Below are 26107 nucleotides of genomic sequence, written 5' to 3'. Positions count from 1 at the left end.
CCAAATTTTTCTGTTACCCCGGTTCTTCATATGTCGTCTTTTACAGTGTCTGATGCCATCTCTGTAATAAGCACTATACGAATAGCGTTGCGGTTACGGTTGCTGCTTATCCGATTAATCAGCGTTATCTTACATGAGAACTTCTGCTAAGTACGTGTTTACAAGGGGGGTGTGCACAGTTAGTCAGCTTTCTGACAGGCACAGGGACGTCTAGCCTCCCTCAGATGATAACCCCACAAGCTTACAGCAATTACTCCAGACTCTTATTGTCTCGCTGTCTCAGCTGTATGAGACTGATCTATGAAAAAGGCAACAATGCAGCTCAACTTTTGCAAAAAAATCTTCCAGAATGTATAAATTATTCTCCTATTAGTGCTGGGGAAAGATAATGTAAGGTGGATTGTGTACAGTAGAGCAGTCCCGTATTGTTCTTTTGCCTCGCAATGCAGTTGAGTAATGCCTGAATGTATTACCGTTTGTGTTTTCATTGTTACCAGTAGTAGTGGCGGTCCTGTATGTTGTTGCTTTAAAGGTTAGATGCACCCCTGTTGCTGTTTTGCTTATGTGTCTTTAGGGGTCTCTAGTGCAGAGTTAAAGCAAAGACTGACTGTATGCTTTTGTGACCTTTTTGCTGCTGCTGATTGGCATTGCATTTCAGAGTTTCGGAGATTTCAGCAGTTTTCTCGGCTTGTGTGTGTGTGTGTGTGTGTGTGTGTGCGTGTGTGTGTGTGCGTAAGGTCTCAAACCTTTCACACAGTTGAACATGCTGGCTGAGCACAGTGTGGTTTATGGGTGAAAGAGAGACACTGTCTGTAGCTGAAAGTGGACCTCGCTGTGTCAAGCTGTGTGAAGTTGTGGCAGCGTAAGGAGAGCTAAGTAAGACATCATAGATCACCAGTGCTGTTTCTTCTAATCAGATATCTCTGAATGAGTGTGGTTTGCTGGTGCAGAATAAAAAAAAATTATCAAAATGCTTATAACAGAGAGCATCTCACATTAATGACTGTCTCTCTTATGCACTTTGTTGTACGTCGCTCTGGATAAGAGCGTCTGCCAAATGCCAATAATGTAATGTAATCATAAAAACTGCTGGTATTTCCATCAACAGTAAAGCTCACGGGGGGGTCACATACTACAGTCACACACTGCACAAGCCATGTCTGAAGACTTGTGATAAAATCATATCCGTTTCATATTCTCAGAAGGCTGGAGCTTTAGCACGACTATAGCTTAAGACTAGATCGGGAGCCCTGCGATTGAGTCCCCTGAATTTGACTGAAAGTCCTGTGGTCTGTGCTAGGCATTAGCAATATCTTACACTTCATCTTAATCCGTGTAAATTGAGACTGAAACGCTTTTTAGCCTTGCCTTACGGTTGAGCAAACTGAACAACAAACTTGTTTATTCTTGTTTTCATGGATTAGGCTATCTCTGGCCCCAGTGGTTTCTCTAATAGGCCTTTGCACTCCGTATAGGCAGAGACAGCAGTGGCTAAAGAGTGTTCTTGTTGTTGCTGATTGCTTGTGTGATTGCTCCAGCGCTGTGTTCATGGGGCCGAGCCGTGGTGGTTCCACTCTCTGCTCTGAACACAGGCCCTAGAGATCCGTTTGCAGACACCTGGTCCACGGTGTAATTTAATTCTGTGGAAGCCTCTGGATGGAGACCACGGGCCGTTTATGAGTCTATAAAAACTGTGCTGAGAGACACAGGACCGCATGTCTGGAACGTATCGATCCGCTGACTGGAAAAGAGAGGGAGGGAGAGAGGCGTAAGTGGAGAGAGAGAGTGACCATTATGTGGTCAAGGAGCCTGGCTGCCTGCAGTAACGTTGTGTGGTTGAATTTCCCTGGGTAGATGGCTGAATTGCTTCTTGGAACCCCCCGTTGATATGTTATGCACATTCATGGAGATGGATGTGGAGATGGATGCGGAGATGGGTGTGGAGATGGATGTGGAGATGGATGCGGAGATGGATGTGGTGATGGATGTGGAGATGGATGTAGAGATAGATGCAGAGATGGATGTGGTGATGGATGTGGTGATAGATGTGGAGATGGATGTGGAGATGGATGGAGATATGGATGCAGAGATGGATGTGGTGATGGATGTGGAGATGGATGTGGTGATGGATGTGGAGATGGATGTGGTGATAGATGTGGAGATGGATGTGGAGATGGATGCAGAGATGGATGGATGTAGAGATGGTGACCTCAGATCAATGAGCGATGTGTTCGCTGTAGGACATTTTGCCATTTTTGGCTTACTCAGGAAAATCAGACACAGGGTATAATACCCAGACAGCAAGCTTTCACCTATGAATTTCCTGTTTTCCATTTTGAGCCTGTAACACTCTGAGACTTGCCAACCTGTTCTCTTGCAGTATATTACTGTACCCATAATTGCAACTGTGTCCCTGTGCGCTTTCTCCACTGGTGTTTCTGAAGGTCAGCCGTGTGCATGTCCCAAACCCCAAACTGCTGAAACAGCCCATAATTATGTCAGCGATTTTGTGTCCCTTCCAGTCCTCCCCCAATATTAGTTTGGGACACCGAGTGCCCTGTCCTGCTAAAAGCACCGGGTGCCTTTGCAAAGTGCGACGGCGCTGATGGCACTGGAAGGCTGAAGGGGTCTCCTGTCTGTCACATGTCGGTTGTCATGGAGCTGTGGGCACACCAGTGTCTGAGATGATTTGCCCTTTAAAGTGTGACATCACAGATATGTGATTAGAATGCTCTGAAATAAACCTTCTAATGCTGGTGTAAAGCCTGGTCTCCATCAAACAGACAAGTCGAGACGAGACAAGACTACAGAAATCTCTGAACATCCGTGTTTAAATCTCAAAATGTCTGTGAGTTTGGACTAGGCAGTCCACATCAAAGTAAACAAATAAACTACTGTTTCAACGATGACCCGAGTTAACAGTAACGTTAAATCACGAATTGTTCTAAAACCCCATGCTTAAGACTTCACATGTTCAGTTTTTGAAACGGCAGCCGCCGGGAGCTGACGTTCTAAAGCTGGACAGTTCACACCGATAAAACTTTCTTCTAAAGGCGTTATAAAGCAGTCTCATCATGTCTCGTCTCGGCTGTTTGGTGGAGCCTGGGCTTAACCACCACTACTGAAGTCAATGGAGTTATAGAACACTGACTAGAAGAGTGAATAGTTCTGAAACACTTACTAGAAACTTACTTAAAAATGTTTAAAAAAAACAACTATACTTTTCAAAGGTTTAAAGCAACCTGTCATTTCAGAGAAAATGTTGCCTAAATATTGTTCAGGCCTCTAAATAGCTTGTGCAATGACAGGAGGAGTAACCAATTATTGTGACTCCAGTCTGTCCATTATTAATGTTAATCTTCCATGGCTTAATGACCGGGCTCATTGCTGGAGGTTGCAGTTGAAGGAGAGGGCCATGAAAGTCCTGGCATATTAAGAAAAACATTAATTTTCCTGTTCATTTTCGCTCAAGGTTTGAGCTCTCTGGCTGCCTTCGCCTGGGAGGAGATCAGCAATCAATCAAAAGTAAAATATTCAAGAGGATGGAAAGGTTGCAGTCATGATAGCCTGGGGCCTGTAGCACAAAGCAGGTTTACTGAGTTAGCTGGATCACTGCGCTGAGGAAAAACCCGGAACTGCTCTTTTTACTTCATTCCATGTGCCCATAGGAGGGTTCTGGGTTTTACTCAATGCAGTTGAGTAAACTTGATTATCCTTTTTTGTCATACTGGCCCCTGGTAGCTGGGTGGATTTTCCCAGCTCTTTGGGTGCATCCCGATACATTTGGGATTTACTGTATGCTCTTTTCTTGCGCTTGTCACATTGCATTATTGGCATTTGGCAGACGCTCTTATCCAGAGCGACGTACAGTTGATTAGACTAAGCAGGAGACAATCCTCCCCTGGAGCAATGCAGGGTTAAGGGCCTTGCTCAAGGGCCTAACGGCTGTGCGCATCTTATCGCGGCCTGTAGCGTAGTGGTTGAGCTACATGACCGGGCCCCGCGGGGTCGGTGTTTTGATCCCCGGTGTAGCCACAATACGATCCGCACAGCCGTGAGTAGGAGAAGTATGGGGGGCGGACACGAGTGGGGAGAAAAGAAGGATATCTCCTGAGGCACTGCGGCGTTTTCCTGGCTCATGTTGCTGGTTGGTAGCGGGGTGAGGCGGTCGGGAGTGCGCCTGTCCCTTTAAGCGTTCCCGGAGCTGCGGCCCGCTGCGCGGGTAATCCGGAGGTGCCGGCTCATGAACAGCGGCAGGCCTGCTGGTGCCCATGGCAGGGTGCCGATTCCTCAACGTGCCATTTTCTCTACGCTCCGTGCCGGGAACACGGGGTGAAATCTGTCAGCATACGCCGAAGATTGGCCGTGCACTCTCAATGCTGAGAGAATGATCGTGCAGAACATTTCTTGGCAACTCTTGAAGGCTTATATGTGTGGGTTTTTCTTTTTTCTTGTTCCCACTCGAGCAGATTACTTAACAGGAGTGTAAGGCTTTGTAGTGGTGCATTCTGGGACGGGGCCAGCACAGGAGTGCGATGCTGCGTTGTGGTGCATTGTGGGACGAACCAGCCTGGAGCATTGGAAGCTGTGGGATGAAAATACCCGTGTTGATGTTTCGACACGGACCCAAACGCCCACGTCCGCCCCCACGCTGAGGCCTGCCCACTGCTTTGGCGGTTAAACCAGGTCGCACTGCTGAGGCTGGTTTCACTACAGAACCAGGTGGAGCTGTCCGTAGGACCGCTGGGCCCATCCCGAAACTCAAACAAGCGTATCCTCCTTCCCTCCGCTCCTCTCCTCCCCGCATTCTCCCCGCAAATGCCTGGAGGAAAGGAGGATACGTCTTGAGTATCGGGACGTACCCCCTGTCTCCAAATCTCCATCGGCTCAGTGACAGTAGGGTTTAGCGGTGTTCCCCTGCGTCCCGCTGACCTGATCAGACCTTGGCAGGATGGTGCCAGGACTCGAGGCGATCTCCTGTAGTTTAGAGTGTCTGACGGTTTGGGGAGGTCGTGGAGAGCAGCAGTGCTGCCTCAGAGCCAGGGGACCGGGGCCTGCCATTCTCCCTGAAGCTCGCAGCCTCCAGTGGTAACCAGCGGTATTGCAGTCCAAGCCTCTGGTGCCAAAAAGCCCCACAGACAAACAGTACCTGGCAGCCTCCATGGACTGGTTTTATGCGCCAATGAGCCGCTCCCATAGGGAAGGGAAGGGAAAGTTGTCTCCAGGTCTTGTATATCTCGATGTTCAGAGCAGCTCATGTTCTATTGGGCCAGGCAATGCGAGGGGATAGTACATCTATTTAAAACATTGAAGTTATCAAAGCCCTCTGCCTTCAGCTTTTATCCTTAGATGTGAGCTTTTTTAGGAGTGACGCAATATTTTAGAGGTTGATGATGGCTTTTAGCATTATTATTATTATTACTGAAGCACACATACAAGCATGCACACACATAGATAGATATGCTAACATACCACACACACACACACACACATTTAGACATGCACGTATAAAAACACACACAAACGCATGTGTGTCCACGGATGCACAGTCAAGCTCACACATACACCCACACAGACTCCAGCACACCCCTTGTTTTTCTTTTCACAGTAATGGCATATATATTGCTTTTGGTTGGCAGGAGTTGCAGAATCAGATTCTGGAAAATGAGGTATGCAGTCATGAATCTATAGTCCAGGATAACAGGCTGAAGAGGATCACTTCAGTAATTCATTTTAATGTTCATTGTTTTTGGGTAATGATTTGGCTTTGGTCAAATCCATTAAACTTCAGTCAATTACAATAAAAATTAAAAAACAAAACAGCTCGATGCTCTGTGAGGATGTTTCAATAACTGTAATTAAAATGTAAGTGATTCGTGCTCTGGTGATGTTATCAGTATTATTGTAAGAACACGTGAAACATTTGTGCAATTTGAATTGAGGAGGCACATAACGGTTAAATTAGCTTGCATATATATTTTTCCTGTTGTGAAACTCCCTCCTTTCCCCATTTTAAAATGAAATCTATGAGAAGGCAGTAGAGTCTAGGTCAAGGTTACATAGACTGTAAGGGGAAAAAAGTTAATTATTCACACTACACTACTACACTCAGGGAAGTATATGTCAGGAAGTGTCAGTTTGCATATGTGTGTATGTGTGCACATGCGTGTGTCTGTGTGTGTGTGTGTGTGCATTCGTGCCCTTGCATTTGTACGTGTGTTTGCACACGTGTGGCTGCCTACATATGCATGTGAGTGTGCGTCTGCTTGTGTTGCAGTGTGTGCACATGTACATGAGTGAGTGAGCCCATGTGTGCGTGTGCATTGGTATGTACTGTATCTGGGTGTATACGTGCCTGCATGCATGTTCATATTAAGTTTCCTCCCGGCCTTGCCGACCCGGGCTCTCAGCCCGTGTGTCCCGGTGAGGGCAGACCTCTCCGGGCCGTTTGCGTTTCACTGCGGAGCCGCCAGCGTTACTCCGCTGAAGGCCGAACGGCGTGTGTGCGCATCACACACACACACACACACCCGTGATGAAGGGCCCTCTGCGGCTGTACCACAGGGGGAGTCACGTGCTTCTGTGGAGAGCGCGTCACCTTGTTACGGAGAAACAGTGCCACCTAGAGGGCGTGCATGGGTAGTGACTCTAAAGGACCGTCCACACCAAGAACCATAACTGTAACTATGTCTGTAAATATATCGTGCTCAAGTGGATGATGGTGCGCACGTGCACTCCACAACTATAAGGACGAGAGTTAACAGTGTCGCTGGGATTATTTTCAGAGTGATTTTTACCAGCTGCATGAACGATATACTGAGAGCCAATCAAAATCCATCCAAATTTACAAGGCTTCACGATCAAAATGGTTATTTACAGAACATTATTGTTCATCAGTATGGATGCTCACATGGTTATGGTTATAGTTATGGGTTATAGTTATAGTTTTTTTTTGTGGACGGGCCTCGAACCAGCATCTCTACTTTACCTTCGAATCCACATTCCTCCACTGTGGGCAGGACTCAGGGGGCATTGAGTCCAGTGCGCTGGATTTTGATGCTGTTTGTTGATACATGTGTGTTCAGCCCCCCAGTCTCTCCCATGATCCCTCGTGTCTAACCGGCGGGACTCAGAACGCACCGGAAAGCGTGTTGTGTGTGCTGACTCCACCGGGCTCTGAGCGCGCTCAGTCGGGGTTTTCATATATAATTCAGCGAGACAGGCTTTAATTGGCCTCTCATGCATTTGAACTCAAAGGGCTCTCACCCTTTGAGGTCACAAATATGTGGTTGGAATGTCCATACTGTAGCTGAACATTCTGGTGCTGATGTAACAATCACTACTGGTTCTAGAACACAGAATGTTGAGAAAAGACTCCGAAAAACCTGCTCTTAACCTTGAGTGAGGACACTACACTGTGGCTGCTACTAGCATACTACTCGTACAAAATTTCAGGCTGATTTTCATCGAAACATAGCATGAGTAGTTTGATAGTATGCGATTCCGGACGCAGCCTGTGAGTAACCTGATGTCCTCGGCCACTGCTGTACCTGACTGGAGTGGACCTGTCCTGGACGGTCACGTGACTGAGTGACGCGTGAGGAGTGATGTTTACGGAGTGACAGGACAGGGTGATTGCGTGACCTCATTAAAAGACTCGAGAAGATTGATGTGTTCTCAGAGGCTGTGTTCCTTACAGTGAGATAAAGTGTGGTGCCCTCAATTCTATTATTTTTTTTCCAATAAATTTTCCTGTCCTTACAGGGCTGTGGGCAATACAAATGGGTTGCTAGAGCAGGACACAGCACGCCCTGCTTTTATAATCAGCAGTGGAGTCGTATCTCCACAGGGATTTTGACACCACGCCCTGAGCGCAGAGCAGTGATTGCAGTGTTTCCTCAGGCTCCAGACAGGGAGCTCTGGACACGAGGTCCAGGTTCAAATCCCAGTAGTGGAGGCCTTCGCTCAGCCGTGAAGCTGCATGGTTGTAAACACTAAATTGTTTTGAATGAGTGCCTGGAGCCTCAGGGCGGAAATATAATCAGCATGCAAGGCTTGTTCATGGCTCCATGCATCTCCCTGCGCATTACAGAGCCTGGAACTGAGGCACCATCAGCCGCGTTGTGTTGCTGTGTTGTTGTGTTGTTGATTCTATTTATGTGCTACTTCACAACAATTTCAACAACAAGTTTAACCACTGACCTAAGATTCCTCCGGGACTGCTGTCTTACGTGGTTCTCAATAAGGAGTTTTAAATCTCAAATCTCTCTCCTTTCTCTCTTTCCCCCTGCCTCCCTCTTCCCCCTTCTCTCTCTCTCTCTCTCTCTCTCTCTCCCCCTCTCCTGCTCTCTCTCTCTCTCTCTCTCTCTCTCTCTCTCTCCCCTCCCCCTCTCTCTCAGGAACCAGTGATCCGTATGTGAAGTTTAAGATCTCGGGGAAGGAGGTGTTCCGCAGTCGCACCATCAGCAAGAACCTGAACCCCGTGTGGGAGGAGTCAGTGTCCCTATTGGTGGACAACCTGCGGGAGCCCCTCTATGTGAAGGTACGAGCGGGGGGCCAGTGCCGCGGGGGATTATGGGCCCCGCCACCCCATCCCTGCACAATTACAGCATTATTTTTGAGGGCCACATTCAGTCATGGCCCTTGGAATCAGCCCTGGGTCAAATGTGTAATTGCTTTGGATTCAAAACAAATCACGCCTTCTGGTCCTCTCGGTTAGCTCAATTGCTCCAGGCACAGAAAAGTATTTGAATCCAAAACAATTACACATTTGACCCAGGTCTGCTTGTAATCATCCGGCCCCCCCCCCCCCCCCCACCCCTTGCTTGATCTGCATATGCCGTGTCTCCCTCTGACTCATGTCTGTGAAAGCTGGCCGACTGCAGTGTGACAGGATTCAGCAGCTACACTTCATATGTTTCTGAGAAAAGCACTCGCCTGTCTGCGCTGTAACTGATGGGGAAAAAGCCAAAGGAGCCAAAACCAGAGGGCTATTGTTATTCGGGGCGACATGGCTCAGACAGTAAGAGCAGTCGTCTGGCAGTCGGAGGGTTGCCGGTTCTATTCAAAGTGTCCCTGAGCAAGACACCTAACCCCCAAATGCTCCTGACGAGCTGGTCGGCGCCTTGCATGGCAGCCAATCGGTGTGTGAGTGTGTGTATAAATGGGTGAATGAGAAGCATCAATTGTACAGCGCTTTGGATAAAGGCGCTATATAAATGCCAACCATTTACCATTTTATTTGAATCCTCTCAAATATTGCTGTTGTACCCCTTTGGTCTAGGCCAGTTCCTGACTATGTAATAAAACATTAAGCCTCTCCATAACAGATCAAGCTGCAGAAATATTGTACTATAAAAGTTCATTTCAGTATGAAGGAGCGTTGCTCTGTATTTTAGCCCCTTTACGGTGTGAGGTCACAAATATGTGATTAGAATACTGACAAGTTCTAGAGTTCTAGAACACTGACAAAAACAAAACAGTTAAAAAAACCTACTATTCAAAGCGTTAATTATAGTAAGTATTAACTCTATCTCTGGAGTGAGTAATCCATATGAAGTGGTTCATTGTAATATGCATAAGCTGCACTTTTGTGGCTTCACAAGTTATCTCACACTTTCAAACATGCACCCCAAGCCCAGGATGCATTGCTTCAGCCTCTCCCACCCCACACTCTGGATTGAAACAAAATTCTATTTTCAAATTGAATTATAATGCAAATTATTTTGATTGCTTAAAGGACTGCTGCAGTCGTGTGCAGATGCACGTCCTGCTCACGTCTGAACCTATCTGAACCTTAGCCATTTTCATTTCCGCTGAGCACTTTCTTGCTTTGAGAGTGTCAACCCGAATAAAACCAAAATAATTGTATCATAAATGTATAATTGAGCAGTGTACAGTATTAGCGTGTTCTGAAAATATATTTTGAGTGCTACCATGTATACATTATGTATTGAGTTGTCATATGTTTTGGAATGAGTTTTGGCAGTGTATGATATTACATAATGGTGACAGTGATGTCATTCTGCTGTAGGTGTTTGACTATGACTTCGGTCTGCAAGATGACTTCATGGGGTCTGCTTACCTGTACCTGGAATCCCTGGAGCAGAAAAGGTGCCTGTTATTCCCGTTCTTCTCATTCTGTCACATACTTTCTCTTTCTGCACGTCCTTTCTGGAATTCTCTTTTATCTCTGATATTTCATCCGGTTAATTACTGTTGTGTTCTCCCAGACCTTATGCATGGTGCGACGTCGCCATCTAGTGCTTTTGTTAGGTTCTGCATCCAGTAATGTGTTCCGGAGAAGTGAAGACGTTCCTTTAGGCTCTATCCCAGGGGAGGGCAATGCTAATGAGTGTTCTGGTTCCTGTTCCATCTGAGCTCCATCACAAGAGTTTGATGGAGGATTTAAAGTCTGATGCGGAACATTCAGGATGGCAAAACGATAAGCTCCTCCCTAACAAATGGTCACCTGCACCTGCAGTTCACAGTTATACAGGTGTGTAGGTCTAGATGGAGGACAAACCAGACCCACCTCTGGCCCTCCAGGAGCAGGGCTGCCAACCCCTGTTCTTTCTGTGGGCCGTTTCTAAGACCTTATTTGTGGTGAGATGGCACCATCTGGTGTATATATCAGGTGTTGCATCCAGTTGAACCTATATTTATAAATAGTCAATTCACAGTAATGTTGGAATATTTTCTACATTCTACTGACTTTACTCACTCCTGTTGTGAATGCATATACTGAGAGAGAAGGAGAGAGAAGACTAATTACTGACATAATAATAATAATTATAATAATAATAATAAACTTTATTTGTATTTATATTTATAGCACCTTTCATACATATAATGTAGCTCAGAGTGCTTTACATTAAGCCAATTATAAAGAATTACAGTGACAACACAAATAAATGAAAATAATAAACATGGTGGAAATATATCCACATAACAACCAAACAAAACAAACACTTTGGGGCCTTTCCCCCTGTGCCTCCCTCAAGTGCGACGACACTGATTGTGGGGATATAAACTGTAATTCCACACAACAACCAACCAAGAAAAGACATTTATTTGACTCTAAAGACCATCGGAAGTTCTAAATACAATAAAATAAAAGACGTCAAAGCGTCAGACCGCCAAACTTTCTAAGACTAAGTCACACTTTAAAACAAATAATTGAGCAATGATCTATTATATGTTTCAAGAGGTGAGCAAAAATTCAGAAACACTTTGGGGCCTTTCCCCTGTGCCTCCCTTGAGTGGGACGACACTGAACGTGGGGATATGCCATTCCCAAAAACCAGCTCACAAATAACACAACACTGTATACAAAATAATAACTGTGCTAAAAACTGTGCTGCTAGACATAGCACAAAGTTAAGAGCAAGAAATAAAAATAAGCTGTAGATATAGCTCAACATGATACAAAATAAAATAAAAATACATATAAAAACAGAAGAAAATAAAAAGAATAAAAACATAAAAATGAGGAGAGAATAATAAAAGCAGTGCTGCTAGATATAAGCTAGATTGGTTTTCAGTTGCTGTTTAAAAATGTCCACTGAGCTAGCTGTTCTGATGTTAATTGGCAGGGTGTTCCATAATTTAGGGGTGAAATGTTTGCGGTTATGGCGCCGTGGATGGTGCAGTGGGTAGCACTGCCGCCTCACAGCAAGGAGGTCCTGGGTTCCAATCCCCGTCGGCCGGGGCCTCTCTGTGCTGAGTTTACATGTTCTCCCCGTGTCTGCGTGGGTTTCCTCCCACAGTCCAAAGACATGCAGGTTAGGCTGATTGGAGAGTCTAAATTGCCCATAGGTATGAGTGTGTGAGTGAATGGTGTGTGTGCCCTGCGATGGACTGGTGACCTGTCCAGGGTGTATTCCTGCCTTTCGCCCAATGTATGCTGGGATAGGCTCCAGCCCCCCTGCGACCCTGTTAGGATAATGAATGAATTAATTAATTAATTAATGAATGTTCACGGTTGTGACCTCTGACCTTTTCTCTGTGCATATATGCTGCGACTGTAACATCTGCCCTTCAACATTTCAAAATTTTGAAATTCTGTCTGGAGAATGCAAACCAGTTTGTGTTCCAGTCCTTTTGATGATTTCACATAATCTATACGGGCTAATAATGTGGAAACATTGTGCGTATCTCATGCAAGTCCCATTTTACTGAGAAGAAAAAACATACAGGCTCAAAGCTGTCTTATGCGCATGATGTGTTTCTGTATGGGGTGAATTGCTGCAGTCATTTTATTCAGCAGCTGTTCCACGAAGCAGGGTTACTGAGCCAGAGAACTGTGCTGAGTAAACCCCGGACCCCTCCCAAATCTGGCACATGGACTGAAGAGCTGTTTCAGTTCTTCTGTATCCGGCTGCCTCAGTAATCCTGCTGCGTGGAGCAGAATCCAGGTGTTATTGTCCTCATGTCCACACTCACAATGCTGCTGCAGGACCCTGGATGTGACCCTTGACCTGAAGGATTCCCAGTACCCCGACGATGACCTGGGGACCCTCGACCTGGCCGTCACTCTGTCGCCCAAAGAAGGGGACTTCAGAGAGGCAGTAAGTGACCCAATATCTCTGCCTTAATCTCGCTTTCTCTCTTCTCTCTCTCTCTCTCACACACCCAAACACACACACAGTCTCTCTCCCTTCTCTCTTGCGCTCTCTCGCTCACACACACACACACACACACACACTCACACACACACGCACACAGTCTCTCTCTCTCTCTCTCTCTCTCTCTCTCCTGATGATTGGCCCCCTCAGTGGGCCTTGTGACCGACCAATCAGACGTTCTGATTGGACTGATGCAGCTACTGACAGTGCTGTGCTCAGGGCACTTGAAATACTGGGTTGTTCTATCTTGCGAGAGCCGGAAACCGTCCTATCCGCACAGGGCTGTACAGAGGCCACTTTTTCACTGTGATTGATCAGCAGGATGCTGAAAGTAATTGTGTGTCAGATGAGTAAGTGTTACTACAGCTGGACTGCTTTGTCACTCACACAGGCCCTTACCCCCTCATTGCCCCGGGAGGATTGTCCCCTGCTTAGTCTAATCAACTATGTATAATCACTTAGGATAAAAGCGTAAGCTAAATAACTGTAATGTACTGTGATGTAACATTCTAATGCTGATGCAACAATCGCAACTGGTGATTGAGAGCAACATAGTCCTGGAACAGTGATTTAGAGTTTTGGAGGAAAAAGAACTTTCCAGAAACCTACTCTTCAGAGGGCTAAGGGAAGGACTGAAGGGGTGTGAGACAGAGGGGTGAACTAAACACAGCTCTGCTTAAACTAACTCAATGAGCACATCCCCCCCCACCGCTCCATGCTAACTGCGCTTCCTAACCCATGCCCAGCCAAACCCCGTTTGGTTTTGCACAACTAACCCTGCTTAACACGTGACTGGCAGTGCTGAACAGTAAGTGGGCCTCACTAAATCTGACATGGGTCAAATATTTGATTGTTTAGGATTCAAAATAGTTTTCCGTCTGGTCTAAACTGAGCCGACCAAGCAGACCAGAAGGTGGAGTTGGTGCTTTTTGAGTGTATTTCACAGGTTCCAATACACCAGACAAGCTCAGTACAAGTAGACAAGTATTTGAATCCAAAACAATTACACAATTGACCCAGGTCTGTTTCCCCAACAGAACACAAAGCCCAAACCTCAGTGGTGGCCATAGCGACCGTGGGTCTGGGGGTAGATTGTGATTGTTCGCACATTCCCTATTGGTCCACGATGCTGTTAGGCACATAGAATGAATCCGCTTCCTAGCGTGCCAAAATTCCCGTTTGAAACCAGTCCCTAAATACAGTGGGAGCAATAATTATTTGATCCCTTGCTGATTTTGTAGGTTTGCCCACTTATAAAGAATGGAACTGTGTAGAATTTTAATCTTAGGTACATTTCAACATTGAGAGACAGAATATCACAATTTAATCCACAATAACAACATCATATAAATTTTATAAATTGAATATCATATTTTCACATGAAATAAGTATTTGATCCATAGAACAATAGGACTTAATACTTGGTGGAGAAACCTTTGTTGGCAAGCACAGAGGTCAGACATTTGTTGTAGTTTTTCACCAAGTTTGCACAGATCTTGGGAGGGATTTTGGTCCACTTTGCAGATCCTTTCCAAATCCTTAAGGTTCCGAGGCTGTCACTTGGCAACTCGAAGCTTCAGCTGCCTCCACAGATTTTCGATGGGATTTAGGTCTGGAGACTGGCTAGGCCACTCCAGGACCTTAATATGCTTCTTTTTGAGCCACTCCTTTGTTTCCTTGGCCGTATGTTTTGGGTCATTGTCATGTTGGAAGACCCATCCACGACCCATTTTCAGTGCTCTCACTGAGGGAAGGAGGTTGTCGCCCAAAATTTCCTGGTACATGGCCCCATTCATCCTCCCCTCGATACGGTGAAGTCGTCCTGTCCCCTTAGCTGAGAAACACCCCCAAAGCATAAGGTTTCCACCTCCATGCTTCACAGTGGGGATGGTGTTCTTGGGGTTGTACTCAGCATTTCTCTTCCTCCAAACACGGCGAGTCGAGTTGATGCCAAATAGCTCTATTTTGGTCTCATCTGACCACATCACCTTCTCCCAAGCCTCCTCTGGATCATCCAGGTGTTCTTTGGCAAACTTTAGACGGGCCTGTACATGTGCCTTCTTCAGCAGAGGAACCTTGCGCGCGCAGCAGGATTTTAATCCCTCACGGTGTAGTGTTACTGATTGTTTTCTTCGTGACTGTGGTCCCAACTGCCTTCAGGTCATTAACAAGCTCCTCCTGTGTAGTACTGGGCTGATCCCTGACCTTTCTCATGATCATTGATATCCCACAAGGCGAGATCTTGTGTGGAGCCCCAGACCGAGGGAGATTGGCGGTGACTTTGTGTTTCTTCCATTTTCTAATAATTGCTCCCAGCAGTAATTAACTTCTCACCAAGCTGCTTGCTTATTTTCTTGTACCCCATCCCAGCCTTGTACAGGTCTACAATTTTGTCCCTGATATCCTTAGACAGCTCCTTTGTCTTGGACATGGTGGAAACGTTGGAATCTGATTGATTGTTGGACAGGTGTCTTTTATACAGCTACATAACGATGTAACGAGTTGACACAGGTGTTTTGGGTAATGAGTTGAGATTAGGAGTGCTTCTTAATGGAAAACTAACTGGTCTGTGGGAGCCAGAATTATTGCTGATTGGTAGGGGATCAAATACTTATTTCATGCAAAAATACGATAATAAATTTATAAAATGTATATGATGTTGTTATTGTGGATTATTTTGTGATATTCTGTCTCTCAATGTTAAAATGTACCTATGATTAAAATTCTACACGGTTCCATTCTTTGTAAGTCGGCAAACCTACAAAATCAGCAAGGGATCAAATAATTATTGCTCCCACTATGTATGGTATAATGTCTTATTTCATAATTGTATTTTATTGTAATTCTGTACAATCTCAGGATGAGGTTTTCTGAAGTCGGGTTCTATATATTGAAGTGGACCTGTAGTTTCAACCGAGAGAATGCTGGGAAAAGTAGTTTCAATAAGGAATTTCAATCTTTAGTTATGTAAAACTCAAATCATAATGAATCAAGGCAATTGTAACGGGCAGAAATGTAATTTACATTTTGCTTTGCTTCCAGGAAGAGCAGGCCTTGCCAAAGGTCGATGGGCCTCATCTGTTAGACGTACGCTTCTCTGCACTTAGGTTAATGACAGACGGTCATCAAGATGGCAGAAGCACTGGGATAGGTCCGCCTCTCAATCATGAGCTACTGTGCTGAGATTCAGAGCGCTCCCAAAAATGCACACACACTGCAGTCATCACATTCAAAACGTCACACAGAGCTGCTGCAATCTTGTGCTCCGTCTCTGGATTGACTTGGTTTTGTTGAACATTTCTTAAAACAATTTTTTTTTTTTTTGTTGCATCCTGTGTATTTTGTTAAACATGGGATGCAGTCGTGGATATAATCTGACCTAAAAAGATCTCAGCAAACATTTTGCAAAACTTTGCCTGCTTTGGAATACCCCCATGTTTGCACTTTAAACATTTGTGATGCAATATCTACACTGTAGCACCATCTAGTGGCCTAAATTATAACCAATTGTGTACAGTCAACCAGTTCAAATTATTTTACTCTTTACATGGGTATCCCACATAAATGAGCAATGAGATCCATAATTTTTGGGACACAATTTTAATCAAGCAATTCACATGTGTTTAAAGAAGATTTTCAGATTTTCAGCATACAGGAAGACACTTTTGTCTTTTATACAGTTGGGGGATTTCAAAGCACACTCGTGTGTGTGTGTGTGTGTGTATATCAGATATACATATATACCTGTTCTCTTGAGTATGGACAGTATATATGGGCTTTAGGCAGTAACATGTTGGCTGCGTGTGACCCTGCTCCACCCAGGCTGCCCTTTAACCTTTGACCCCCAGCAAGGGGGGTTATTAAACTGCTTTATCTCATTTGCAGACCATGCTATTGAGGAGGAGCTGGAAACGATCCAGTAAGGTAATTCCCAGCATGCCTCAGTCTGAGCTGAGGGATCATGGTCTATCCTCGCGTATTCCCCCTGTGTCTCCGATCAACCGCCATCCTGACCCGCCTTCAGCCTTTTTATTTCCACGCTGCTTATTTTCCACAAGCTGCAATATACCACCCCCCTCCAAAAAAACAACAACCTTGTTTTAACTCTTGATCATGTGTCAATCTGAATTGCTTGTATGATATATAGTTTGGTGGGCAAAGAAGTTGGTGTATCTTTGCGGTAACTGTTCATTTCATGATCACTGCCGTATTGACCATAATACTCGGCTAAGGCAATACAATATTCAGTTCGCTACTACGGCATGAAAGTATATTGCAGCTGCCCGCTCTGAAAATACAGCGTGTCCAGACCCATGGCGTTCTGTCCTTGCTGCCCCTCTCTGCCTCTCTGCCCGGGAGCACTGCGCAGCCGGGGCAGCTGAGAGCGTTCAGGCTGGCTTCGCAGCTTTCCTGCTCAGGGTTGGTGGGAGGCGGGGGTATCGGGACCGCACCCAAACGGAAAACAAATCGAATCAACTCTCCTTTCAGTCGGATCGACTCTCCTTTCAGTCGAATCGACTCTTCTTCCGATCACGTGAGCTCCCGCAGTCGTCCCTATGGAAGCAGTGTGTTGGCGGGGAGGAGGGAGGGGGGGTTCCAGTTTGAGTTCAGGACATGGCTCAGGCAGTAAGAGCAGTCGTCTGGCAGTCGGAGGGTTGCCGGTTCGATCCCCCGCCTGTGTCGAAGTGTCCCTGAGCAAGACACCTAACCTCCAAATGCTCCTGACGAGCTGGTCGGCGCCTTGCATGGCAGCCAATCGCCGTCGGTGTGTGAGTGTGCGTATGAATGGGTGAATGAGAAGCATCAATTGTACAGCGCTTCGGTTAAAGGCCGATTTACCATTTACCATTCTATGATTTCCCATCGTGCTCCTGCCGGTTTCTCCTTGGTTTCTCATCCTGCCGATTCACAAATGTGATTTCTCTTTGCTTCGGTTGGGTTTGTTTGATTTCACTGTGACGCACGGTGATCTGGGCTCGGTCGCTCTCTCTGGTCTCTGCATGTGGAGATGCCTTCTCTTCACCGATCTCTCATCGGGGTCCAAAAAGGTTCCTCTGTCACTTCAGAGCAGAGTTCTCTCCCTTTCAGGCTGTAGTCAGTGTTGGAAATGAAAGAAACCCTTCTGTTGCTCAACACTGCAACCACACGCACCCTAGACTTCTCCATTTACACACACTTATACTTGAGTAATTCACTTTGGGTGCGGTTGATGTTTCAGTTTTAGCTTTGGTGTCAAGGTCAAACGCTCCTCTCTGCCTGTTGTGATGCAGCTTTGAGAAAACACGCACTGGTGGGAGGGGAAAACCACAGAAAATAAAACATTAAAGCGTCTTTCCACTCAGCATGGAGGACATCCCGCTGAACGCTGGGTCCAACAGAACCTTTGAAGTTCTAAATTGGGCCAGCAGGGGTTCTGACTGGAGAACTGCGCCCAAAAGCCGGAAACAACCTCCCTAACAAGCGTTATTTCACAGTTCTTACTTATCTTTATTTTTACATATGTGTCTTTTTGATGAAGCCCAGGTCTTAATAGATAAAAAACATATTGATGTGCTGTGCTGTGCCCAAATCCGCCAGCAACTCCCCTGACAAGATTAGTTCAGAGTCCTCTCATACCTCTCCTTATTTTCACATCCGGTGCGTGTATTTTTTTTACATTACATTACATTATTGGCATTTGGCAGACGCTCTTATCCAGAGCGACGTACAGTTGAATAGACTAAGCAGGAGACAATCCTCCCCTAGAGCAATGCAGGGTTAAGGGCCTTGCTCAAGGGCCCAACAGCTGTGCAGATCTTATTTTGGCTACACCGGGATTAGAACCACCAACCTTACGTGTCCCAGTCCTTTACCCTAACCACTACGCTACAGACCGCCCGCTTTTTAACAGAGCCCAATAAGAGGCCTCTTAATCAGACTCGGGTCAGTTATGTAATTGTTTTGGATGCAAATACCTTTCCGTGCTCTATTGATCTTGCCTGGTACAATTGAGCCAGTTTTTGATAGTATTTCTTAGCTTCCGATACACTAGACAAGCTCAGTGGAAGCATAGAAGAGCATTTGAATCCAAAGCAATGACGTAATTGACCCAGGTCTGTTCTTAATAGACACTTGTGGTACAGCAGGAGAAATGGAATCAGTGCTGAGCAAGTCTACAGATTACACCCTGACCCTCTTTTCTCAAAGTGATACTTTCACTTTCAAGTTGAAGAGTTCAGGCACTTCCAGTTTGCCCTCGATTTAATTACAGAAATATGTCATTATTATTATCGTGTGATTTAAAATCCGGCCGGTATTCATAATTGCCTTTCTTGGCCTACTTTGTCACGGGTTTTTCGTTCGGAATCCAAATATTTGGCGGCTGTTGTTCTTTACGTAATGAGCAATCTGTAGCAACAAAACAATAACAAGCCCTTTCAATTAGGCTTTCTCTGGAAGAGGATCCCGTCTCTCCTCCATTTGCATTCTGTACGCTCGCGTGAATGCTATTTTGAGAGGGAATATTCATGCTACGTCCCCCTTAGCCCCTCTCTGTGTTTAATGTCTGGAGAAAATGAATTAGGAGGCTTGCCTGAGATCAAAGCGCCACGATTCAATGGAGAGTTTGCTTGGAGTTTAATCAAATTCATTCGAAACAAAAACAATGCAAATCACTTCCTCCACACAGTAAAGGAAAGATAACTTGTATAAATGCTTTTGTTCAACAAATAAGTACAGACTCCCCCCCCCCCCCCCCCCTCTCTTGAATAAATAAACGCGATGCGTCTTCCGCAAAAGGTTAATGCCACCGTCTTAAAGTCTGTGAGCTCAGTCAATCAAGCTGACTGTTCTTTTGGAAATGATCAGTGGCAATTATGTCTAAATGTAAGGCATTATGGCAGAGGAGCTCACTGAAGCGATTGGGACTAATTCAGTGTGTAGTGGGAGCAGCCATCTCATGACTGGTAATGACAGTACTGAGATTATGTAGTAAATGGAATTAGTAAGGGAATTGAGTCTCTGAGCTCCATTGGCCCTGTTGTGGTTTATCTGCTGTGTTCGTGCTGCAGTCTGTGTGTGTACTGTACTCTACTGTACAGAGAGGAACCGGGGGATATGAAAACTGTGTGAAGGGAGAACTGTGTGAATTGGCCTCCCTGTGTAGTCACATCAGGAGGGTGTGTGTGTGTTTTATCCAACTGGATCATGTGTTTTGTCGCTGAATACTAATGCTTGTGGTTTCTGTGTGTTTGTGTATGGTGTGTGTGTGTGTGTGTGTGTGTGTGTATGGTATGGTATGGTATGGTGTGTGTGTGTGTGTGTGTGTGTGTATGTGTGTATGTATGGTGTGTGTGTGTATGTGTGTGTGTCTGTGTGTGTGTGTGTGTGTGTGTGTGTGTGTGTGTGTGTGTGTGTATGGTGTGTGTATGTGTGTGTGTGTGTGTGTGTGTGTGTGTGTTCATGGTCAGCAGCAGCAGCAGCAGCAGAGTCTCAGGCTCTCTGATGTGCACCGTAAGGCCCAGCTGTGGAGGGGCATCGTCAGCATCAGCCTCATCGAGGGTCGCCACCTCCAGCCCATGGACCCCAACGGCCTGAGCGACCCCTACGTCAAGTTCCGCCTCGGACACCAGAAATACAAGAGCAAGGTGCTGACTCCACTCCTGCTGCTCTGTTACCCCCTTACTGCTACACTTACAGCCTGCATGGCTCCCTGCTAACACAGGTAGCCATTTTATTACCAGCATACTGCTGTACACTGTAGTGTAGTGTTTTAGCTGCTTGTGTTGAGAGGCCAAATACTGTACACAGAGCCACAGATAGGGGAGTACAGCTGGGATACTTTGTCCCGGGCCCAGGATATGGGGTGTAACTATTTTTAGTTCGTTACTCTGGAAGTAGCCCCCCAATATATCTTGTATTTTTTCACTGTTCTGAGAATTCATAGCTCTGGCCCTAAGTGTACACAACATCCAAAATCAGTTTAACCTTCCTGTACATGTTCAGAAGATATTTTTCTGTTATTTGTTTTTATATTTGCAGTACTGCCCTTGCAAACTGAGCGATGTGAGGCTCTCTCTTATCCTCCTTCCTCTCCTCCTCCTCATCCTCCTCTGTTTCTCCCGCGTCCCAGACCATGCCCAAAACCCTGAACCCGCAGTGGAGGGAGCAGTTTGACTTCCACCTGTACGAGGAGCTGGGCGGGTACATCGACATCACCGTCTGGGACAAAGACGCGGGGAAACGGGACGACTTCATGGGCAGGTGGGTGTCTCTGGGAAACCCCGCCCAGTGTGAGAGCACAGGAACTTTAGATATCACCTGGGATCTCAAACTCACACCCTGGAGGGCCGCTGTGTCTACTGATTTCTGGTCCTGGGGGGGGGGGGGCAGTATATCAGGAGGGTTTTAGCCTGGCTAAAAGAGCTTATTGGCTGTGTACTCCTATACTGGTTCACTCGTAGATTAGATCACAGTAAAATGTTTTATGAAGGGACACGGTCTTCAGCTATGATTCATGCGCTTATCAAGAAATGCAGCTAAAATGTCAGAGGGCATAACCGTTAGGGCTGTTTACCTAAAGAATGAAGTAAAGAAAATGTGGGCTTCTCTCTGGGCCTTTCTGATTGGCTGCCGCTCTCATATGGAGCGGTGTGGCAGTACCCCTGCTGGTCCAGGAGGGGGCAGGAGAGCCCATGTCGAGGTCACTGGCAGCCACACCAGTGCAGACCTCTACAGGGCTGCCCGGGCAGCTCAGCCGAACGGCAGCGTGGTGTTTAAACACCGCCGCGTAAGCTAACAGTTTAGGTTCTGTTATGCTTTATTAGTCTGGAACGGAGACTGGAATTGAGACTCGCGCTAATTAATTTAGCCGTTACAGAGCCAACCGTGCGCTTGTGAAACTTAAACAATTACCCCGGGAGTCGTTTTCAAACACCAACTGACCTTTTCCCACAAAGCCCCCAATTAGGCCTGTGATATTTGTAATGCAAAGCAGGGATCATTTCTCAAACGGTCGTTTTAAACACCTCTTTAAAGAGCCTTATAGCACGGAAAAGCCAGAATCGGGGCTTTCACCTGAGAGACTGAGAGAGTTTAAAATCAGGGATTTAAACGAGGGTAGCGGGGGATATATACGCACTAGAAAGTCTAGAAAAAGGGCTATATAAATGTATTTATCTGTCTACCTATCTATCTATCTATTTATCTATCTATCTATCTATTTATTATCTAGTATCTATCTATCTATGTTTCCTACACAGCTTGGAATTTCTTCATCTCTCTCCCTCTCTCCCTCAAATCTAAAATGAAAATGGTCATACCCCTCTCATCCGTTTTTTTTATTTTTATGGTTTACCCCCTGGTGTTGAAATGTGGGTGGGTGGGACGTTGGGACTTACAGCCCCAGGGGTTTATGGGTCCGGATGACTGTACCCCTCTCAGCGGTGGACGTGTGGACGTGTGGATGTATATTAGCTCAGTGGCTGTACACTTGCGCTGCCCTAATGTTCCCATAAATCACCGCGTGCCTCGCAGATCCCAGAGACGATGACCCGGGGCAGTGATGGATTGTGGGTGATTCGGGGACGTGCGTGTCACTTCTGGCATCACTCCTGAAGCTCGCCTCCCATTCGCTAAGCCCCGCTGTGCTGCCCAATCAGGAGCGAGGTTGTTGTTAGGTGGCTCTTAGATGGGGTTAGCCTATTATGCAGCCTGGTGTTTGAGGAGATTGGGGTTAAACACCTCGGTCAGTGGGACTGCAGCGTAATGCGCTGGGGTCCGTCTCTAACCACTACCCATCGCTCATCCCTGAGGAGACCTGGGTTCAAACAGTATTTGTTTTGGATTCAAAATGTAAAATGTTTTTCTGCATTTGAATAAACTTGCCTGGTGTATTAGAACAAATGAAACGATCCCAAAAGTGTAAACCCCTCCCATCTGCCCCTCCTTGCAGGCTCAAATACACCAGGCATGATCAATAGAGCACAGAAAAGTATTTGCACCCAAAACAAATACTATTTGAACCCAGGTTCTGGCCCTAAATGAGTATATTTGCTCTTGTATATTCGCTCTTATAAGACAGCAGAAGGCACGGTTTTCATGGAAAGCAGGTTCCTGAATGTGGAACCTAAAGGTAGGAGGTGGAGGAGGGGGCACGCACGATGCGTTTAGTCTTACACCCCTAATAGCCTGCCCATTGGCTCCTCACTCTGAGCCCTTATTTGCTCCTCTTTCAGTGATGTGCGCTGGACAGTGAGGGGCCGGGCTGTCCCTGCTCTTGAGTAAAGACTCCCCTCTTTAGCGCGGAGGAAACCTCATTATATTCTGGCCTCGACCCTCCCGGCTGCACACTGCCTGTGTGCGTCTGTCCACCTGACGAGGGCCCCATTAAATCCGGGAGACAGGATCCCTAATGGAGCGGGGGGGAGAGGGTGGGGGGGGGGGGGGTCGGACCTACAGCTAACTTTACACTCCCCCCCGCCCCCCTATCCCCGAACCCCCCCCCCCCCTCGCCCATCCCGTCCCACCAGCCACTCGCCTCCGAATGACACCCGGAACGTTCCGGAAGGTCTGTCCGCCGCTCCCCTGGCTCCCCGGCCTGTAATTGGCTATTTCCCACCTTTAAATGCCCATTTATTTGAGCTGCCCCCTCTCGCCGGGGCCCCGGTGCATTATCTCCCTCCTCAGGATGGATGGGGGTTTTCATTAAAGAGACCAGGTTAGCTCGTTAGCGGAGGTGCCCGCGGACAGCGCCGCCGGCCCGTCACATTACCGCCCGGCGTCGCGGGTGACAGCCGGGCGCGCGCTCTTTGGCGAATGAGAATGAGAGGAGGGGAGCCTCTTTTGGTTTCGGGGGGTGGAGGGTGGTGGGGGGGGGGGGGTTTGTCGGAGCTCGTGTTGGCGATACGTGTAGCGTCTGTTTTCGTTTCAGTGCTGAGGCCGCTGCTGTTCTCTGCGCGCGCGACATCCGCTGAGGTTTCTGCGCTGCGATCTGCATTTACTTTACTCTCGTTTGATGAGTCCAATTTCAGTACAGGGAGCCGGGGGGGTTCAGATCCCTGTGTGTGTGTGGGCTGATACCTTTAAGTGTGTGTGTAGCGTACGTGTGCACGTGTCTGCATGCTTTTAAGACCACAGAAATGTTATTTCTGTGTGTGTGTGTCTATGTGTGTGTGTTTATGTGCATGTGTGTGTGTTTATGAGCATGTGTGTTTGTGCATGCGTGTGTGTTTACGAGCGTGTGTGTGTTGCAGGTGTGTGTGTTTATGAGCGTGTGTGTGTTGCAGGTGTGTGTGTTTACGAGCGTGTGTGTGTTGCAGGTGTGTGTGTTTATGAGCGTGTGTGTGTTGCAGGTGTGTGTGTTTACGAGCGTGTGTGTGTTGCAGGTGTGTGTGTTTATGAGCGTGTGTGTGTTGCAGGTGTGTGTGTTTACGAGCGTGTGTGTGTTGCAGGTGTCAGGTGGACCTGTCGGGCTTCAGTAAGGAGCAGACCCACAAGCTGGATATCCCGCTGGAGGAGGGCGAGGGCCTGCTGGTGCTCCTGGTCACTCTCACCGCCTCCGCCGCCGTCTCCATCTCCGACCTGTCCGTCAACATCCTGGACGACCCCCAGGAGCGCCGCGAGATCCTCCAGAGATACGTGAGTGCAACAGACTGGTCAAACGCGTCAGCGATTTTCATTCTCATGACAAACGCTCCAAACAAACCTAATCAGTCCTTTATATGTCTATGTACTTTCACATAGTCATGGAGCCCAGTTTAACAGCTGTCTTAATGACACAGTTATGTCATTTCTTTTGGATTAAATTATTCGATTGATCTTGCCTGGTGCAATTGAGGCAACCAAGAGGACCAGAAGAGTTTTGGCACTTTTTGAGAGTATTTCATAGGTTCCAATACACCAGACAAGCTCAGTAAAGCATAGAAAAGTAATTGAATCCAAAAGAATTACGTATTTCAGCTGGTGTGAGACTATTCAGCTACTGCCTGGAAGATTCTATAACAAACACAAATATGTCATTAAAATGCTCTTAACTGAACAGTCTAATGTTGATGTCACTCCTGGTAACTGAAAGCAATGGAACTTCCTAACATGACTTAAAATGTTGAGAAAAGATTCCAAAAAAACCTACTCTTCTAGAGGGCTAAAATGCAAATAACGCCAACATTTTATCTAACACGTCCTTTACAAATGCTTCAGCATGCCCTGTAAATGCTTTTATAATGAGCGTTTCAGTACTGCCCGTGTCTCTGGCTAGCTGTTTTACAGGTGATGACACTTCCCTCCATGGCTCCCGTGCCAGTTGGAATGGGCACTTTTAATGCGCTACAGCATTTTTAATGGGAGCAGCAGGCAGTTGCGCTAACGCGGCTAATGATTATTAGCTGTAACGATGCTGAGCAGGGCTAAGCGCTAGGCTAACGGCGGATTACGTTCGTGGGCTGGGATTCCGCATTTCCTGTGTACCAAACATCCATCCATCCATCCATTATCTTAACCCGCTTCTCCTGAACAGGGTCGCAGGGGGGCTGGAGCCTATCCCAGCATACATTGGGCGAAAGGCAGGAATACACCCTGGACAGGTCGCCAGTCCATCGCAGGGAACACACACCATTCACTCACACACTCATACCAATGGGCAATTTAGACTCTCCAATCAGCCTAACCTGCATGTCTTTGGACTGTGGGAGGAAACCGGAGTACCCGGAGGAAACCCACGCAGACACGGGGAGAACATGCAAACTCCGCACAGAGAGGCCCCGGCCGACGGGGATTCGAACCCAGGACCTCCTTGCTGTGAGGCGGCAGTGCTACCCACTGCGCCATCCGTGCCGCCCTGTACCAAACAGTGCTGCTCTATTGACTCACGTGTTCCACTTTAATAACTCTCTGGAAAACTTCTACTCGTGATCTCCTCTACCCAACCACCCCAGTATCCTACAGGAGGAAGCCCCTGCTCTCTGTTCCGCCCCCCTCAGTAGCGTTTCAGAAACAGTGCCGTGTGGGGGGGGGGTGTGGTATTGCACGGTGTGAATCAGTATGTGCTTACACCCTCCTGAGCCCAGGGTGGGGGGTGAAGGGCTTGGGTGGGGAGGGGGGGGGGGGGGTTTGCGGTGGTGGCCACCTTGGCTAGCAGCGATCCCAGGACCGGGAGACTGGCAGGGGGCCTTGCGGCCTGACCTCTTTTTTAAGAGCGAGGGCCGGCCCCTCTGGGGGAGCGTTCTGGGAGCGAGCCCGCGCTGGGGAACGGGGGTGGGGGGGCCCGCGCTGGGGAACGGGGGTGGGGGGGCCCGCGCTGGGGAACGGGGGTGGGGGGGCCCGCGCTGGGGAACGGGGGTGGGGGGGCCCGCGCTGGGGAACGGGGGTGGGGGGGGTCGGCGGGGGATGAGGGGGGGTGGGGGATGTCGGTGCTGGGTGAGGGGGGTGCTTTGACAGGGTCTTTTCAGCAGTGCTGCAGCCTGAATAGGGTCTCTCTCCAGTCTGCTGAAAGGAGCAGGGTCCCC

At 47.2% G+C, this 26107-nt stretch overlaps 1 protein-coding gene across 10 annotated transcripts in view; it reads left to right on the top strand.

Moving 5' to 3' along the window:
• The window catches only part of LOC133140343 (multiple C2 and transmembrane domain-containing protein 1-like), a 171698-nt gene that overhangs the window by 67354 nt on the left and 78237 nt on the right, over window positions 1–26107 (top strand). For 5 of the 10 annotated variants that reach the window (XR_009710007.1, XM_061260222.1, XM_061260218.1 and 2 more), the window contains exons 3-9: window positions 8400–8542; window positions 10034–10113; window positions 12458–12569; window positions 16512–16550; window positions 20078–20251; window positions 20737–20867; window positions 24056–24242. Coding sequence is in view for 9 of the 10 variants with exons in the window: in XM_061260222.1 (XP_061116206.1) it covers window positions 8400–8542; window positions 10034–10113; window positions 12458–12569; window positions 16512–16550; window positions 20078–20251; window positions 20737–20867; window positions 24056–24242 (866 nt within the window). In the remaining variant the exon portion in view is untranslated. The remainder of the gene's footprint in view (window positions 1–8399; window positions 8543–10033; window positions 10114–12457; window positions 12570–16511; window positions 16551–20077; window positions 20252–20736; window positions 20868–24055; window positions 24243–26107) is intronic. The other 5 variants (XM_061260223.1, XM_061260219.1, XM_061260227.1 and 2 more) reach the window with 3 other exon arrangements.

This window comes from Conger conger, chromosome 11 (genome assembly GCF_963514075.1).
Source record: "Conger conger chromosome 11, fConCon1.1, whole genome shotgun sequence".
Lineage (NCBI taxonomy): Eukaryota > Metazoa > Chordata > Actinopteri > Anguilliformes > Congridae > Conger > Conger conger.
This window is presented reverse-complemented; position numbering and strand designations above follow the sequence as displayed.